Source organism: Neovison vison, chromosome 8, assembly GCF_020171115.1.
Source record: "Neovison vison isolate M4711 chromosome 8, ASM_NN_V1, whole genome shotgun sequence".
In the NCBI taxonomy this organism is placed as follows: Eukaryota; Metazoa; Chordata; class Mammalia; order Carnivora; family Mustelidae; genus Neogale; species Neogale vison.
Genome location: NC_058098.1, coordinates 131,122,051 through 131,141,109, shown reverse-complemented (window position 1 = coordinate 131,141,109; position 19,059 = coordinate 131,122,051). Strand labels below are relative to the sequence as shown.

The 19,059-nt window shown below is 33.7% G+C and overlaps 1 protein-coding gene across 1 annotated transcript in view; it reads left to right on the top strand.

Annotated features, from left to right (window-relative positions):
- Positions 1–18,041, top strand: part of GEN1 (GEN1 Holliday junction 5' flap endonuclease) — a 30,676-nt gene extending 12,635 nt beyond the window's left edge. The window contains exons 4-14 of the mRNA XM_044262042.1: positions 442–618; positions 2,205–2,315; positions 4,344–4,417; positions 7,495–7,583; positions 9,710–9,860; positions 10,167–10,203; positions 10,296–10,376; positions 11,411–11,541; positions 13,050–13,111; positions 14,805–14,945; positions 15,539–18,041. Coding sequence (XP_044117977.1) covers positions 442–618; positions 2,205–2,315; positions 4,344–4,417; positions 7,495–7,583; positions 9,710–9,860; positions 10,167–10,203; positions 10,296–10,376; positions 11,411–11,541; positions 13,050–13,111; positions 14,805–14,945; positions 15,539–16,863 — 2,379 coding nt within the window. The 3' untranslated portion in view covers positions 16,864–18,041. The remainder of the gene's footprint in view (positions 1–441; positions 619–2,204; positions 2,316–4,343; positions 4,418–7,494; positions 7,584–9,709; positions 9,861–10,166; positions 10,204–10,295; positions 10,377–11,410; positions 11,542–13,049; positions 13,112–14,804; positions 14,946–15,538) is intronic.
- The last annotated feature ends 1,018 nt before the right edge of the window (positions 18,042–19,059 follow it).

Here is a 19,059-nt window from a genome sequence, read left to right as displayed (position 1 = left end):
ATTTTTAAAGCTTTCGTTATGGAAAATTTTAAATCAATATAAAAGTAACCCATCATCAATCTTGACCAATTAGCAGCTCTTAGCCAATCTTGTTTTATCTGTGTCCCCACTCACTCCCTACTCCCATATCATTCTGTAGCAAATCCCACACATAATATTGCCTCAGTTTCAGTATTTCAATATCTATGTCAAAAAATAAGGACTCTTTAAAAATAAATATAAACATCACCAAACTACATTTCTTATTATCACACCTAAAGTTTAGCACTCTTTAATGCATAAAGTATTCAGATTTCCAATCATTTCTTAAATATCACAATTTGTAAAACACCTAAATAGTTAACAGTTAATATTTATAACACAGAAGTCATTTACAAACACTGGAAAAAATAGCAGTACAATGGTGTTCTTAGATTTCTTGCATCTGTGTTTTCTTTTCAGTGCCTCGATATGCTGGATTGCTTAGGAATTCCCTGGGTCCAAGCGGCTGGGGAGGCGGAAGCCATGTGTGCTTATCTTAATGCCAATGGTTACGTAGACGGCTGCCTAACTGATGATGGAGATGCTTTCCTCTATGGCGCCCAGACTGTTTATAGGAATTTCACTATGAATACCAAGGTACTTTTCTTTTCTCATTTTCAGCATTTGCTCCACAGAGTACCTTTTGAAAAGCGATTATTAAATGGTGTAAAATACTTACCATAATGCCTGGCACATAACAATTGCAAAATGAAATGAAATGTGTTTACAAATATTGACACATAGTCCATTTTCTCTGAAAAGTGGATTTCTCTTTTAAGAGCTTGATTTGTTTCACATGATTTAATTCTAAGTCAGTTTTGATAATGTATTATAAAAATGCATATGAAATGTCTTGCTTTGACCCAGAATTTCCATTTTTAGTAATTTATCCTCAAAAACACCTGTAAATATGCAAGAAGAGATGTACAAGGATGTTAATTTCAGCATTGTTAGTAAGTACAGAAATGAGGCAAACAGCCTGAGTGCCCTTTTTTTTTTAAGATTTTATTTATTTATTTGAGAGATAGAGCACGTGCATGAGCAGGGGGAAGAGCTGAGCCCAGAACCTGACACTGGGCTTGATCCTAGGACCCTGAGATCATAGCCTAAGCTGAGGTCAGTTGCTTAACTGACTGAGCCACTCAGGCACTCCTCAAATGCCCATTTCTAGGGAATGATTAAACACAGCCGTGGTTCTCAGTTAGAGAGGTATTGCCAGGGGAAATTTTGGTTGTAACTGTTCAAAGTTGGGCAAGGGAGATTATATTGACATTTGGTAGACTGGAACCAGGAAAGCTAAACCTCTTGCCAGATGATTCTCTTATCTCTCTGAAAATGCTAATAGTGTTCCCACTGAGATACATTGCCTCAGAGTCCATTTTATTAGTAGCAAGCAGTCATTAAAAAGATAATATTGGAGCACCTGGGTGACTGAGTTGGTTAAGCAGCTGACTCTTGATCCCAGCTCAGGTCTTGATCTTTAAAAAAAATAAATAAACAGATATGTATTATTGATATTAAAGATATATTAGTGACCAAAAAATGTTACAAAATAATACTTTTATATAATTCTAAATACAGCCAATAATAATAAATATTTGCATATATATATGTCAAAGTGTTTTTTGGAAGAATATGCATGAGAGGGAGGCAAACCATAAGAGACACTGAACTCTAGGAAACAAACTGAGATTTGCTGGAGGGGAGGTGGGTCGGGGGGAAGGGTTAGTTGGGTGATGGGCATTACGGTGGGCACTTGAGGGAATGAGCACTGGGTGTTATATGTAACTGATGAATCACTAAATTCTACCTCTGAACTAATAAAAAAAAGAATATGCACTATAGTGTTAATAAGAGTATAGTGGTTAACTTTAGATGTTGCAATTACAGAGAATGTTTACTTTTTACAGTATTCACTTTACAGGGTCTAATTCTGTAAGATGAAAATCTTTTGTAGACATCAAAAAATAAGGAAGAGGAAAATTTTGACTATTATAGATTGTTTTTCAAGGCAGTTTTTGAAACTATGACTTTATTTCCAGATATTGAAGTGTTATATTCTGTGAAGATTCTGGTGATCAGGATAATTTTCCCCCCCTATTTTAGCTTTTAGGAATAATTAAGCATTTAGAGACAAACTCTTTTTTGTAATGTTTAATCTACAAATGTTTACTTTTTTCTAGGATCCACATGTTGATTGTTATACAATGTCATCTATTGAGAGTAAACTAGGTTTAGATAGAGATGCTCTGGTTGGACTAGCCATACTACTGGGCTGTGATTATCTTCCGAAGGTATGCTTAGATTGTTGTATTTACTTACTAGTCATAATGTGTCTTTTTTGATACCTTACATGCTGCATAAATATAAAAATGATATAGCTATCTGATTAAGAACCTAATTTAGAGTATAATTTTAGGCATAATAAACAATTTGCTAAAGAAAATAATCAACATTTCAAGTAACATTTAAAAAACTGGCTCATTGTGACACTGAATGTATAAATTAAAATGGAATAATAACTAGGCCCACAGCTTACTTGTCAGTAAACCATTACTCTAAACTAAGAGAATGACATTCAAGTTTTACTACCATTTTAAAAAAACACAGGAATTATTCTTTTCTTGTGTCATGCCAGTATTAATTTCTATCACTGTTTTGTCTGTTTTTTGGTTTTCAATCTTCCTTGCAGCTTTCCAGCTGTGCACATGCTCAGTATTATTACTGTTGCTAGGCAACATGATTATTGGGGTAAGCCATTCATCCTTCCTTGCCTCTTAGCATTGAATTGAGTTTTGTTCATGAAAACATTTTATTTAAGATGCAAAGTAAAGTACCCTGTAACAAATAGGTCTGCTAATAGGTGAGTGATAAATTAAGAATTACAAGGTGAGGGGCATGGGAGGGATGGGGTGACTGGGTGATGGACATTGGGAAGGGTATGTGCTATAGTGAGTGCTATGAAATGTGTAAGACTGATGAATCACAGACCTGTACCCCTGAAACAAATAGTACATTGTATGTTAAAAAAAAATTACAAGGCAAACCCCATTCTTAAATATATTTAAAAATACGGAATGCCTTGAATTGTAGTTCTTACTATGTCATCCCTTCCTTAGGTCCCTACTGATCATCTCTATGTTCTTATTAAATCCTTCATTATACTATTATTCTATCCCCAGGAGAAGTCTAACAAGGATGACATCTCTATGTTTTTTCATCAGAGTTTAGGAGAGAGGAAAAAATAGCAGGATAGTAAAATTATTAGCCATCATTTCTAACTTATGTCATCAGTGACCAGAGAGAGAAAATGACTTTTTTTAGCTAATAAGAAAAGGAAGCACAGGAGGAGGGAAACCTTTAAATAAAGCAAAAGTAATTATTTTATTATAATGCTTATTCTGAAATAGGAGATTCTTATTTCCCATATGTAATTATATCATAAATAAAGTTTAGAAACAGCCAAATGTTAAATGTAAGAAAAAACTTGCAAAATTAAACTCACAGAAACCAATTTTAGCTACAGTGATGTTACATTATATATTAACCTTAGCTGTTTTGACATTTTCTGTCCTTTGTAACGAAACTGGTATCTGTTTATTTTGTTCTACTTAAAGATTTTTACCACTTATGGACTAACATGATTTACCTTTAACACTGGTATGTCTGTCCCAGTACATATTGGCTAAATAACAACCCTGCTTCTACGGATATATTCATAAACTAGATTCTACGGATATATTCATAAACTAGAAGACTCAAACCAGAAATTGTCATGCAAATACACATACATTAACATTTGTGTATGTGTGTTGGCAACTTAACACTTGTTTTCATTTTCCTTAAATTATTAATTTCAAGAGTTAACTTGGAACTCTTCTTTGTTTTCTTTTGATGTCTAGCTGTATATTAAGTGTTCATCTAAGTGAATGAACATGCTTTTTCTGATTACAAATATAACCTGAAGTTAGGTCAAATTAAAAGACTATCAAAACAATTAATGTAAAAAGTGAAAGCCCTTTAAAGTTCTTTTCCTCCCTCCCTTAAAATAAACACTGTCAGTGATTTAGTATATAATCCTGTGACTTTGGGATTTCCACAGATTAACAATATCATATTCATTTTACTTACAAATCTATTTGGTGGGCTATTCTGCAATTATTATTTTACGTGTGGCAAGGTATCTTACACATCTTTTTTCTGTGACTACATAGTTGCCTTATTCTGTCAGCTGCACAACCTCCCATTGAATGGACATGTCATGCTTTATTTCTCCGTTCCCCAGTGACTAAAATTTGCATTTCTTTTCCGCTTTCTGAAAGGGAGTCCCTGGAGTTGGCAAAGAGCGAGCATTAAAACTTATACAGACTTTGAAAGGACAAAGTCTACTTCAAAGGTAACTAAAAATGACTCTCTTCTTGTGACATTAGACATTTATTTTTGTTGAACTGAATAGTGACTATTATAAAAAGTATTATACAAAAAGTGTTATATTACAAAAAGCATATATATTCAACTCAGTTGTATTATATAATTTTTTATTTTTATTTATATTTTTTGTGGGGGGAAGAGGGAGAGAGAATCCTAAGCAGGCTCCATGCCCAGCGCAGAGCCCCACATGGGACTTGATCTCACAACCCCAACATCATGACCTGAGCCCACATCAAGAGTCGGGTGCTTCACCGGTTGAGCCACGCAGGCACATCCTAGGTTTCATATTTTTAAACTTCTCTATATTTTCATTTAAAGTCGCTGATTTTTTTTTAAGATGTTATTTATTTATTTGTTTATTTATTTACTTGAGAGAGAGCACATGTGTCAGCATGAGTGGTGGGAGGGGCAGAAAGAGAGAGAGAAACAGAGTATCAAGCAGACTCCACTCTGAGCACAGAGGCGGACATGGGGCTTCATCTCTCTACCCTGAGATCATGGCCTAAGCCCACACCGGAAGCTATTGCTCAACTGACTAAGCCATTCAGGCGCCCCTAAAATCACTGATTTTGAGGACGGCTGACTGGCTCAGTCCGTGGAGCATGCTTTGATTTTGGAGTTGTGGGCTCAAGCCTCATGTTGGGTGTAGAGATTACTTAAAATCTTTAAAAAATGGCTTTTATTTTTTATATTTTAGAGAGAGTGTGTGTGGAAGTGGGGAGGGGTCAGAGGGAGAGAGGGAGAGAATCTCAAGCAGACTCCCCACTGAGTGTGGTGTTCCACCTGGCGCTCAGTCTCACAACCCTGAGATCATGTCCTGAGCCAAAGTCAAGAGTTGGAGGTTTAGCCAACTAAGCTACCCAGGCACCGCCCCCAAAATGAAATCTTTAAAGTAATAACAATAAAATAAAAAATTTTGGGGGGCGCCTGGGTGGCTCAGTGGGTTAAGCCGCTGCCTTCGGCTCAGGTCATGATCTCAGGGTCCTGGGATCGAGTCCTGCATCGGGCTCTCTGCTCAGCAGGGAGCCTGCTTCCCTCTCTCTCTCTCTGCTTGCCTCTCCATCTACTTGTGATTTCTCTCTGTCAAATAAATAAATAAAATCTTAAAAAAAAAAAAAAACAACTTTTTTTTTAAATTATGAGATTTCCAAAGAAAAGATAAGAATATACATCCTAAACCATACTGTATTTTTTTTCACTATTAGGTCACTACATACAGAAGTAGTAAGACGCCAAATGTGTTTTTTATAACCATGTGCTTTTACCACAGGCTATTTTAGACTGTTTTACCCCACCAAGGTAAATATAACCATAAAATAATTTTATATTTAAAACTTTATATTTAAAATTATTTTTGATATAAAATATTTTGATACCATATTTATTCTCTGTAAGTGAAATGCCTGACATATTGTAAGTATTTAAATACATATAACACTTGATCACAGTTTTTACTTGAATGCCCTTTGTTCTGGAGCCACATATTTAGTAATGTATTCTAATTAATTTAGACTGCGCAATTTAAGGATTCAAAAAAGGTAACGTATGGAATATATGGAAGGTTACCAACTGTGCTATTTAGTTTTGAAAGAATGTGAATATATTTACTTAATGAAAGCAATGGTTTATGTTAATGTTAATTATGAATTAATATTAATGATAATAAAGTATGGAGTGAATAAGAAAGAGCTCTTTCAGATATAAAGCTACTGATAGATCTAAGACTTTAATGAATATGTTGCTGGTATTAGTGAGTACTGTGCCAAAGCAGGAAAAAAAGCTATACTTTGTCATGGAATCATTTGGGAATTGTGAAGAATAATGTGAAGAATGAAAAGAGGGTATGGGACTTGGCTGACTACAAATCATCCTTATCGACGTAGTGTCAGCAAATATGTGCTTTTGGCAACATTTTATGAAGTGTTTGAACATTTGAAAAGAATAAAATTACCTTTCTTGTTATCATTATATATCATTCTAATTTTAATATAGACTGACTTTCTCCCTTTTTCTCCCACATTTAAAGTTCTATTTATTTATCTAGCATCTATTAATGCTTCATTTTTAGCAAGCTCATACTTGATCTTTATAGTAAATGGGACAGAAATTCCAAAAGCCAAATAATAACTCCTAGTACCAGACACTGCACAATGAACTGAAGAGGTAATTTACTTTTTTGTTAGACCTTTAACTTCTGTAAGTGGAGAAACATAATTCAGAGCACTTGTTTTTATGAGGAATACTTAATTATCCCCTTAATTATCCCCTTGGTGGCTTTATGTTGCCTCGAACTGTAGCCAAAAATAAAATTAACCTTTATTTAGTAGAAACCTTAACAGATACACATTTTCCTAAAAATCATTCATTAAGCAGGCAGTGTTTTACAGTTTACATAAGAGATTAAGGAAATGATAATTTCAGATGATCTAGATTTTTTAAAGTTTTTACTTAGAAACTTAATGTTCTATTTAGTTTTATAGTTTACCCTTCACCCCTATTCCTGATATTGGAAAATGTTCATGTACATCATTCTATTTGTTTTGTACTCACACAGAAAAGAGATCAAAAAGACATAAATACAAGTCATTCTCCTTACATCTTGCTGCCTAACTTAAGATTCTCTAAAAAGAAAACACCCCCAAACTGAATGAATATATGAATATATACATATGAGTACATGAATATATGAGTTCATATTCTTTTTCTCTTCTTCTCCTTATCCCTCCCTCTCCTTCCCTCCTTCTCTTTCCTCCTCCCTTCCCTTCCACTCCTCCGTCTTCCTTCTTTTCTCCTCTGTAACCGTCTGATTCTCTCTTACCCCTGTTGCAACTCTGTTATCCTTGGGGCCACATTTTTAAATTGAGGTACATAGTTTGAGGGTTTTCCCAGGCTGGGCCAGTGACTTTATCATCAAAGAGAAAACAAATGGGCAGGTAAGGAAGGGAAGAGAATAGCCTGGCATTTGAGAGCATGGCATTTTGGTGACCTTGTTTCTGTTTTGTGTCATTTTTCCTTTTAACATCTTTTTTTTTTTTTTTGCAGGTTTACTCAGTGGAATGAAGAATCACCCTCTGATCCACAATCACTAGCTATTAAAACACCGGCCCATTGTTCTGTGTGTTCCCATCCAGGTAAGCAGACATAGGGAATGAAATCTCTAGAACATTACTGTCTGATACCCACATTGTCATCCTGTTCTTATAATACTGGTTACATACTCTCTTCCTCAGTAGATTGAAAATCCTCAGTATCAGGAATTGTGTCTCATATGCACAATAGACTCTCAGTAGATGTTATTTGAATGAAATAATATGATGTAAACAATAAGCACAGGGCAAGTGCAATTTCAAACTATAATACCAAATTATGTAGATGTTAAAATTATGTTTTCAATATAGAAATCCATTTAAACAAAAAAAGAAATGTCATAATGTTAAATCTTAGGGGGAAATCAAACTAAAACCATTTATTTTTATTTGCATAAAAAAAGTGACTTAAAACTAATTTCTAGGGTATCTGGGTGGCTCAGTTGGTTAAGCACCTGACTTCAGCTCAGGTTATGATCCTGGGGTCCCAGAATGAGTCTTAAGTCAGTCATTCTACTCAGCAGGGAGTCTGCTTCTCCCTCTACCCTCCCCACTGCTCATGATCTCTCTCCTCCATGAATAAATGAAATCTTTAAAAATAACACTACTAATTTCTAATATATGTTTATTATTATTGAAAATAACTTGGTTCCTCTTCACTAGTCTTGGTTAAAAAAAAAAAAAAAATTTCATTAGTGTGTACTAGATCAGAAGCACATTTCACTCCCAGGAGAAAGTAGGAGATCTTATTAGCTCATCCTTTAAAAGAAATTCTTGGGGTTTCTGGGTGGCTCAGATGGTTAAGCATCTATCTGCCTTTGGCTCAGGTCGTGATCTCAGGGTCCTGGAACTGACTCTGTGTCAGGCTTCCTACCCATGGGGAGTCCGCTTCTCTCTCTCCCTCTACCTCCTCTCCCCTCAGTTCATGCTCTTTCTCTCTAACTCTCAAATAAATAAGACCTTTAAAAAATAAAAATTAAAATTAAAAATAGAAGAAATTCTTTGTCTGTTTGTCTCAGTATATGTCCATAAGCATTATTAAATTACAGGTGAAATCATGGACGATATAAATGTTTTTATCGGATACTTTATAGAATTCAATTCTGTAGTTTTTTGATACTTTATAAATGAGTTTTAGTTCCTATCAATTATTTGTGCTCTTCTGTATTCTCAAAACAATGTTAAAGGTGGTCATGCTTTCATTCAGAAGGGAACTAGGGCCCTACACCTGTGCCATAGTCATAATTCATTCATGTTCCAACCACAGTTTAAAAGTAGCTGTGAAGTTTACTGAGGGCTAGATACTAGCAGAGGTAATTAACTGTTATATTCTTTTAATATTCCCATTAAAGAAACCATTTCATGAATTCTGTTAAGTAAAGAATCTTTTTCTTTTATGATTGTATTTATTTATTTATTTATTTGAGAGAGGTGAGGATAAGCACAGAGGGAGAGTTAGGGGGACAAGCAGATGCCCTGCTGAGCAGAAAACCCAATGTGGGGCTCCATCCCAGGACCCTGGGGCTATGACCTGAGCTGAAGGCAGATACTCAACCAACTGAGCCACCCAGGCATCCCATAAATAATCCTTTTTAATGTTAGTGATTATATCCTACTTTTCTTGCATGTAGTTACCAAATACACCACAAAGTTTTCCATTGTTGATTATCGTAAAATTATAATTTATAGTTACAAATTAACAGTTTCAGATAGAAGAATATACTATAGAAACAACAAAAAAGTGTCATGTAAGAGCTCAGGATCTACGTTGTCTTAAGAATTATTACAGTATGGGGGCGCCTGGGTGGCTCAGTGGGTTAAGCCTCTGCCTTCGGCTCAGGTCATGATCCCAGGGTCCTGGGATCGAGGCCCACATCGGGCTCCCTGCTCAGCGGGGAGCCTGCTTCCCTCTCTCTCTGTGTGCCTGCCTCTCTGCCTACTTGTGATCTCTGTCTGTCAAATAAATAAATAAATAATCTTAAAAAAAAAAAAAGAATTATTACAGTATGCATTATTCTATTCAACCTAAATGTATTGGAACCTTTCTATAGGCTAAGGACTTCACTACACCATGTTCATTTTTAAAAATCTGGATAGGGCAAAAAAATAAAATGATACAGAAGGTAAATCAAAAAGCAGTGAAAATCATACTTCTTTGTGTTTCCATAAAGGTTCATCTAAGGATCATGTACGTAATGGATGCAAACTCTGTAAAACTAATCAGTATTGTAAGCCGCATGATCATGAATACTGCTGTCCTTGTGAGTGGCACCGCACAGAGCATGACAGACAACTGAGCGCCATAGAGAACAGCATTAAGAAGTAAGTTCTTTTGCCTCCTTTTTTTCTGTCCTGACCTATTTATACACCTCTAGTTGAATTATTTCCACATACCCTTCCCCCATGTCTAGATTAGTAACATTTTACAAAATCCGTTTTTTGATTTGGTTCAGACTTTAGGCAGGCTCAGAAGACTTGATTTAGTATCTTTTTTATTCAAAGAGAAGTTTGATGACTGGGATATTATACAAGGGCATTTTTCATTAAATCAGCAGAGATTGGATGAAATGAATTTATAATCTAAAATTGCCTGATGATATTAACAACATGTATATAATTTATTTTCAGAAAAGCTTGCAGTTGTGAGGGATTCCCATTCCATGAGGTAATAGTTAATAATTCAAATGTATGTCTTATTTCAGAAGTTCTTTTAAAAAAATTTGAAGTCTGAATTTCTATTTTATTTTCTCTTGCTAGGTTATTCAAGAATTCCTTCTGAACAAGGATAAATTGGTGAAAGTAATCAGGTACCAAAGACCTGATTTATTGTTGTTTCAGGTATGGGAAAATAAATACTTACTTTATGCTCTGTAGTTGTGTACTAGGAAGATAAGAAGGGATAATCACTTTGGTCTGAGAGGAGATTTAAAACAGCTTTGACTCTTTGACTGCACATGTATTTTTCAGCATTTATTTCTAATCTTCATTGCTTTGCCACATAAGAACCATACTTCGCAGACCACAAGACAAACCATAGTTATGCCCTTTAGAAGACACCTTATGTACCATGTACAGATTCATTGTATTTAGGAACATATTGGGGGCAGGACGTAATACCCAGAGAATATGAGAAATAAATTTGTTGTTATAAAAGTTTACAAGGGCAATGGAAATTTTTTTTTTTTTTTTGGTATAGTTGACACACAAGATTACATTAGTCTCCCGTGTACAACTTGGTGATTTGATAAGTTTATACATTATGCTATGTCGGCATTGGGATTTTTAATCAGTGAACTAACTTTAAGTTTGGACCGTCTATCACTTACTATGTGACCTTGTATATGTGTTATCCTCAAAAGAGAAATAATACTACTTTCTGAAGTCACTATGAAGATTAAATGAGATTATTTATATTAACCCCTAATATAATGGCTAGGGAAGCCAATAATAGTTCAATAAATTATAAGTACTTGTTGCCTATCCCTACCAACAACAGTAATACTAATGCAACCAGCATTTATTGAACATTAAAATTAGCTATCATATTTTAACACATTAAATGTAACCTCACTTAATCTTTATAATCTCTGAGTTGGGATATATGTTATGATGGAAATCTGAAGCTAAAAGAAATTAAGTAATTTACCCAACATCTTGGAAATAATCATACTGGGGTTCAAACCTACAAGTCTCACACTTACTCCTTATGCAACGTTGCCTCCTTAGGAGGCTTATTATTCTTTCTGGGAATACGCTCATTGATACTATTTTAACTAATGTTAATTCTGTAAGAAAAAAAATGATATTACCCGAGAGGGCTGTTTGTCTCTAAGAGATAACAAAATCTTGTTTTATTTGTTTTATATTTACAGAGATTTACTCTTGAAAAAATGGAATGGCCCAATCACTATGCATGTGAGAAATTGTTAGTGCTTTTGACCCACTATGACATGATAGAAAGAAAGCTTGGTAGAAGGAATTCTAATCAACTACAGCCAATTCGGTAATATGAAGAATTGTACAAAGAAGTCTCTGTGTTTCCATTTGAGTATCTTATGATCTATATAATAATCTAATTAATACCTTTAATAATCTTAATACTCTTAGTAGTGGGATATATAGCTCTTTGTTATATAAAAATGGAGTAAAGGTCTAGTATGAAATATTCAAAGTTTATTCATGGTTTACATTCAAGATAACAGTAAGTTCGTGTCTTCACATACTTTTCTGCTTCAAATAGTAATAATAACAGATTATTAAAAGAAATAAATATAAAATGATATAGCTAAGCTTAACCATAGAACTATTTCAATGAATCAGAAAGGGAACAAAAATCTAAAGTGGAGGCACAGGAACTGGGAATTTGTAAAACTCAGCAAAAAGTATATGAGTATTCATTGTGCCATTCTTGAAACTTTTCTAAAGACTTAAAAACTTACAAACTAAAAGTTGGGGAGGAAATATCAAAGAAAAATGATAAACTACAAAGGAATGACAATCTGATAGCATACATTTTTCATGACAGAATGCTAGAGTCACGTTTCAAAGCTTTGAGTAAAAATAATTGGCAGCTTAAACATCATTTAAGCCTTATTTACTGGTTGGTGAATAAATCACGGATCCTCATTAAAAGCACTCTTAAAGGGGGTACCTAAGCCAAAAGAAAAATGAACCCAGAGGGATGATGTAGATAACAAAAAACAGTAGTCAACCAATAAAAAGAAATGAATAAATGTATTTAGCTCATTTAATAAACTAACTGGAAAAATACATATATAAATAGCTGCATAATGCTTGATGATAAATATACAATGATGATAATAAACTAAAACTTGCAGAGTATGCATGTAAACAATGAATGGTAACCACTAAAACACCAGAAGTGCAATCTCTATCTTTGAAACCAATACATAAAGTAGAAAGTAAGACTGTCAAAATAAAAGAGTACAGGAAGGAGGAAGGGGGACATAGCAAAGAAAAAGTTGGGTGACAGAAAACACAAAATTAATTGTATAAAAGCATCCAGCAAGATCAGAGATCAATAATAAATATAAGTGGATTAAACTCATCTATTAAGAGGCATTATATAGGATAAACAGTTCATCAATATTCTGCTATTTATAGGGCATGTGCAGAATAAAACTACACAAAATTTGAAAATAAAAAGATTCATAAGATTACCATGCAAATATTTACCAAAGTGATATAGCAGAATTAACAGAAACAAAATAGACTTTAGAAGAAAAATTATTATTATGGAGGAAAGGAACGCTGATTAATAATGAAATCTACTGATAGGATATTACCCTTATCAACTCTGTGCACCTAACAATAAAATTATCTTTTGAATGAACTATTCAGAAGAATAACTGTGCCATAATTCTTTAAGTATCTTTAGAATATTATGAAAATAGAACAAAAGTCAATGAAAATTTAATAATTCAGTCTACAAATTGAAAATTTCAAAATAACTCCTGCAGTTAGACCTCATTGGAAGAATTTGTTTTTCAGAATCGTTAAAACGCGGAAAAGAAATGGAATTCATTGCTTTGAAATAGAATGGGAAAGGCCTGGTATGTATTTACTCTAAGCAAAGTTTGTAACATTTAACCATATATGTTTAGCAAATATGATATACATATGTAAAACATGTTGGTAACCTTATTCTCTTCGTGAGGGAGGGAAAGAGACATATCACATGCACTGAGGATTGATTTTGTAGTTTACCTGTGCTATTTAAATAAGTTTTGACTAATAGTAAATATTAAAAACTTTAATTTTATCTTAATATCTTACATTGACATTTCTATTGTAATTGATGTTTAAGAATGTAATATGGAAGTAGTTTTGGTCCATATTTCTCAAGAAATTCTGCAGCAAATGTTCTCCATTCTTTACTCTGTTTCATTTTCATGAGAATTTATACTTGTCAAATTACTCTTATTTTGCTGCAGGCAAAAATGCAGTGAACTCTGAATTAGCTCCCAAACTGAAGGCAAGGAAAGCACAGATCATTTAAAATGGAAAGTAATTCCAAATTCATTTTTATTTGCCTTTGAAATTAGATTGTGTGATTATATGTGAATGAGTGAGACTGTAGATTTGTCAAAGTTTAAGTTATAGGTAATTTTGAAGAATGAAATTATATGGAATTAGATAAACCATTCTAAGCAATACTAAGAAAACAGAAAGCTGAAGAATTTCAAGGATGTTTAGCAACAGTTCCATCAACTGTAGTATATTTTCAGGAAAGAAAATAGCGTTAACCCCATTTGGTAGTGCATCTCTGTTCAGAACTGAGCATTGTTAGGGGCACCAGGGTGGCTCAGTTGGGTAAGCGTCTGCCTTTGGGTCAGGTCATGATTCCCTGGGGTCCTAGGATCAAGCCCTGTGTCAGGCTCTCTCCTCAGTGGGGAGCCTCCTTCCCCCTCTCCCTCCGTCACTGCCCCTACTTCTGCTTTCTCTCTCTCTCCATGTCAAATTAAAAAATAAAATCTATTAGAAAAAGAAAAGAAGAGAGCATTGTCCTTTGTGGGTGCTATTTCTTAAGGAAGAAAATGTACTCCTAGCCAGTTTAACTACGAAACACTGTAAGTTAATCTGTTTCCATTTTTTGTACTTTAAACTCACTCACTAATATTTCATTATAGTGTAGCTTCTCATGCGATTTTTCCCATATGTAGGATAAACGTAAGGATCTAGTCTATTTATATATCACATTATAAATTTACATGCAAGCATTCTCATTTTCAATTAGTAGCTGCTTATGAATCCAGTGAGCCTGGATGTATCCTCAATTCTGTTCTTTTGAGGAACCATCAATAAAGAAAGTTAATGTTGGAGTTCTAAGAAACTGTTTATTCCCAATCTTTATCTGGAATTTTAACACTCATTATACTAAATTAAAAGCAACCAACCTTATCTAAGCAAAGTGTTCTATCCTGTAAGTACCATCTTTAGATCAAGAGAATTTAAAGTTCTCATTTTGAAAGGAATCTTTTTCCAGGTCTTGCCAGGCAGAAGAAAATCAATTCTATACTAGTATCAACTAGTATTAAAACAGTGAACTAGTGTCAACTAGTATTATCTAGCATTATTAACTAGTATCAACTAGTATTAAAACAGAGATGTTGTAAAGCAAGATCTGTAATGAATTATCAATTTGCACATGACTTTGCTTACCTGGTAAACTTAATTTTACCTAGAAAAATTGAAATTTACAAATCTGCAATTAATGCTGTTTTTGCTGTATTTTTTATCTTTTAGAACATTATGCTATGGAGGATAAACATGGAGAATTGGTTCTACAAACAATAGAAGAAGAATCATTGTTTGAAGCAGCTTATCCTGAGATTGTTGCTGTTTATCAAAAACAAAACTTAGCACTGAAAGGGAAGAAACAAAAAAGTAAGTGTCGCATTTGATAGCTATTTATACTACACCCAAATGTCAAAGAAGAGTTACCTATTCTATTGGAATCTTATCTTGCCCAAATTTTGCTGAAAGTTCTATAAAATCAAGAGTTAGGAATTTCCTCTTGTGTCTTTTTTTTTTTTTTTAAAGATTTTTATTTATTTATTTGAGAGAGAGACAGTCACAGTTGGTGTGTCTTTGTCTTTTTAAAGCCACAAGTAAACCGTTCTGCTCTGTGTCTGCTAACTTAACCAAGTGTTAATAGTAACTTTACTATTGCTTGTTGAGCAACTAGTATGCATGACATGTTTTGAATTATAAACACATTTTCTTTATTTCCTAGGACTTGATGAGGAAAACAAATTCAATTATAACATTGTTTCCAAAAGAAAATATTTTATAATATTTTATTAAGAATTATGTTGTTATTATAATAGTTTCCAGGAATGCACTGAGACAAGAAAGACAAAAAAAAAAAAAAATTACTCATACAGAAGATTTCTGATCTGGACTCTTTTTTTATTTGTTTACACAAGTTAAGGAAAATAAACTAGATTTTAATAGTATTGTCTTTTTTTTCTTTTCAGGCATGAAAATTAAGTCTAAAGAAAACAGTTGGCCAGAATCAGATAATGTGATGAGTTTCCAGTCACAGATGACTTTAAACCCCACATGTGAAGTCTTTTCTATGCCGAATTCCAAGTTAAATTTGGAAATTACCTCTGATTGTGCATTACCCCAGAAATCTATTTCTGCATCATTGAATAGCTTGATTTTACCTGAAGATACTCCTTGTTTGAATACACAAGAGCATTTAATGTCTTCTCCAAGACCTTTGGCTATGCAGCAAGTTACAGCTGTCAGTAAGTCTCTAATTCCAGAAGCTAGTCAACCTAGTACCTCATCCCATAACATATCAGCGATTTCTGATCTACAATTAAGCACCATTGACTGGGAAGGTACTTCTTTTAGTAATTCACCAGCTGTTCCAAGGAACACTTCCCCTTGTGGTTTAAAATCAGAACTTGAAACAGCCATCCCTGAAAATTTTAAAAATTTTCCAGAAGAATTATCATGTGAATCAGAATGGGGTACCACAAGCATTAATAAAGTGTTGGATCAGGATCTTCAAAAGACTAATCCTGAAGAGCATCTACTTTCTGGCATTACTCATTTACATCTTCAGGATTTGCCTTTAAAGGAACGAATACGTATAAAATCATCCTATCCCCAGGATAATGCACAACCAAATGTTGACCTGAAAACTCTGTCCCTAGGTACCACAAAAGAATCTTTTATTGCTAAGAGTGGTTCTGATTGTCTGTCCCATCCTTTAAAGGATCTTCTAGGAATTCATTTGCAAAATGAATCTAGAAAATCTAAAGTTATAAAAGGAGATCAGCTATTTCAAGAAAACTATAAAGTGAATACTTCTAAATCTTACCCTGTCAACAACCCAATAGTAAAGACCTCCAGTGTTAGATTTGGACCATCAAATACTGCTTTAGATCATAGTAGAAAAGGTGATGTGCAAACCACTCAGAAAAGTGTAATGAAGAAAAGCGTTTGCCTTGACAGACATTCCTCTGATGAAGAGAGTGTCCCAGTGTTTGAGAAAGCTAAAAACACAACTCAGAAGATGAAGCCTAGTAGTTCTCAGCAGCATAACCCAGCCCCATTCAAGAAAGATGATGCCAACAAGTTGAATAACTCTAAAATACATATTAAAGAAACTGAACAGTGTGTCCACACTTATAAAACAGCTGGAAATGAAGAGGACTGTTTCCCAAATGCTGCTAAAGGTTCTCGGAATTTTCTACAGTGTCATAAGGACAGAGGTGACTCTGGAACTTCTCTGGATAGTCTTCTTCCTTTAAGGGAAAGATTAAAACTAAGGTTCCAAAATTCTTGAAATAGAATTAAAAATATTTAAGTATAACTTAGTATTTTAGGATCATCAGCACTAGCAGAGGCAGAATCTCTACATTTGGCATAAAAATGTAATGTGGTTCTGTGTATCATGAGACACTTTTTCCATTTTAATTAAATTTATAATTAAAAATGTTGTCTAAAACTTTGGTTTTAAAAGGTGATCCTTGTGTTTAAAACTTAGGATAATGTATATTTTTAAAACATACTTTTGCCATTTTTTATATCTTTATTAATTTTTCTTTAAAGTTTTAAAATGTTAGTGCAGTACTAGAGTAAATGTTTCATCCATTTGCTCACTTTTGTTCATTTCTTCCACAAACCTCTAAAGTTTTCATTTATAGTTAAGCTTGTTACCATGAGGATAATTCTTCATAATTGCCTACACTCCCTCAGTGTCTTCTGTTGTGCCTTTCCCGAGAGTTTTATTTTATTTCAATATGAAGATACAGTTAGTATGCTCTTCCAGTGTTGGTAACCTTATTCTCTTTGTGAAGGGCAAAAATGGAAAAGGAGGAAGATTCTCAGTATAATCATTAAAAATTATAGTTGTATTGGCTGAAAAACTTGAGGAAAGCTATTTCTTACATAACCCCAGGAATCACAGATATGCCAAATGGAAGATTTTCAGTATAGAATATAGAATGATAAGAGACTTAGAAATTTGCTCAGGATCACACAACTAATTAATAATGGTGTGGGAACTAGAATTCTTGCCCCCTAATTTATTGGCTTTTCTGTTTTCCTTTTTTTCCATAGCACTTTTTTCTTTTCTTTTTAAAAGATATTTGTACTATGTGGACTTCAATAACTCTAAATATTAAATTGTGCATTAGTTTATTTGACATTCAAAAAGTCTAGGGTAACCAGACTGAAAAGTAAAAAGTAAAACTTGCTATTTGCAGATGACAAAGTATTTATATACAAAATTCCAACAAACCCACTAGAAACTATAAGAACTAATAAATGATTCAGCAAGATTGCAGGTTATGAGATCAACATACAAACATCAATTATATTTCTTACATCTGCAATGAATAATACTAAATGAAATTAAGAAAATTCTGTTCACAATAGCATCAAAAAGGATAAAATACTTTGGAACGAGTTTAACGAAAGAAGTGCAAAATGTACACTCTGAAAACTACAAAATATTGTTGAAAGAAAGAAAACCACTTCAAACCCCTCAGATTGTTTGAAGTGGCAGAGTGGTTGGAGGTCGGGGTACCAGGTGGTGGGTATTATAGAGGGCACGGATTGCATGGAGCACTGGGTGTGGTGAAAAATAATGATACTGTTATGCTGAAAATAAATAAATAAATAAATAAATAAATGAAAACCTAAATAAATGAAAAGACATCCCATGTTCCTGGATCAAACAACTTGATATTAAGATATTTCCCAAACTAATTTATAGAGTCAAGGCCGCCTACATCAATTTTAGCTGATCTCTTTGCACAAATGGACAAGCTGATTCTAAAATGATTAAGGAAATTTAAGGGACAGAAAATAGGCAAAACAATTTAAAAAAATTATGGGAGGACTTGCTTCTCTTGATTCTGATTTCAAAACTTACTACAAGTTTTCAGTAAAGAAGAATATATTGTAGTGGCATCAAGGTACACATAGAGATCAATGGGATAGACTTGAGGGAAAAGATATATCCTCTAACATTTATGTACAATTGATTTTCTGCCGGAGTACCAACACAACTCAATGGGGAAACCGTATTCTTCCATCAAATTCTACTGGCACTACTGGATATCTATATACAAAAGAATGAATTTTGAACACTACCTTGTACAATATGCAGAATTAACTCAAAATGGATCAAAGATCTGGTTGCAAACTATAAATTCTTAGAAGAAAACATGGGCATAAATCTTTGCGACTTTGGATTAAGCAATAATTTCTTAGATAAGACACCGAAAGCTTAGAATACAAAAGTAAATACATTGTACTTCATCAAAACTAACAACTTTTGTGTTTCAGAGGATACTGTCAGAATGAAGAGACAACCATTAAAGAGTAGAAAATATTTTTAAATGATGAATGTGATAATGGACTCTTGAATAGAGACACATGTCTAAAAAGCTCTTACAACACAATAAAAGACAAAGTGAATAAAATATCTGAGTAAACATTTCTGCAGAGAAGATGTACAAAGGGTCAATAAACA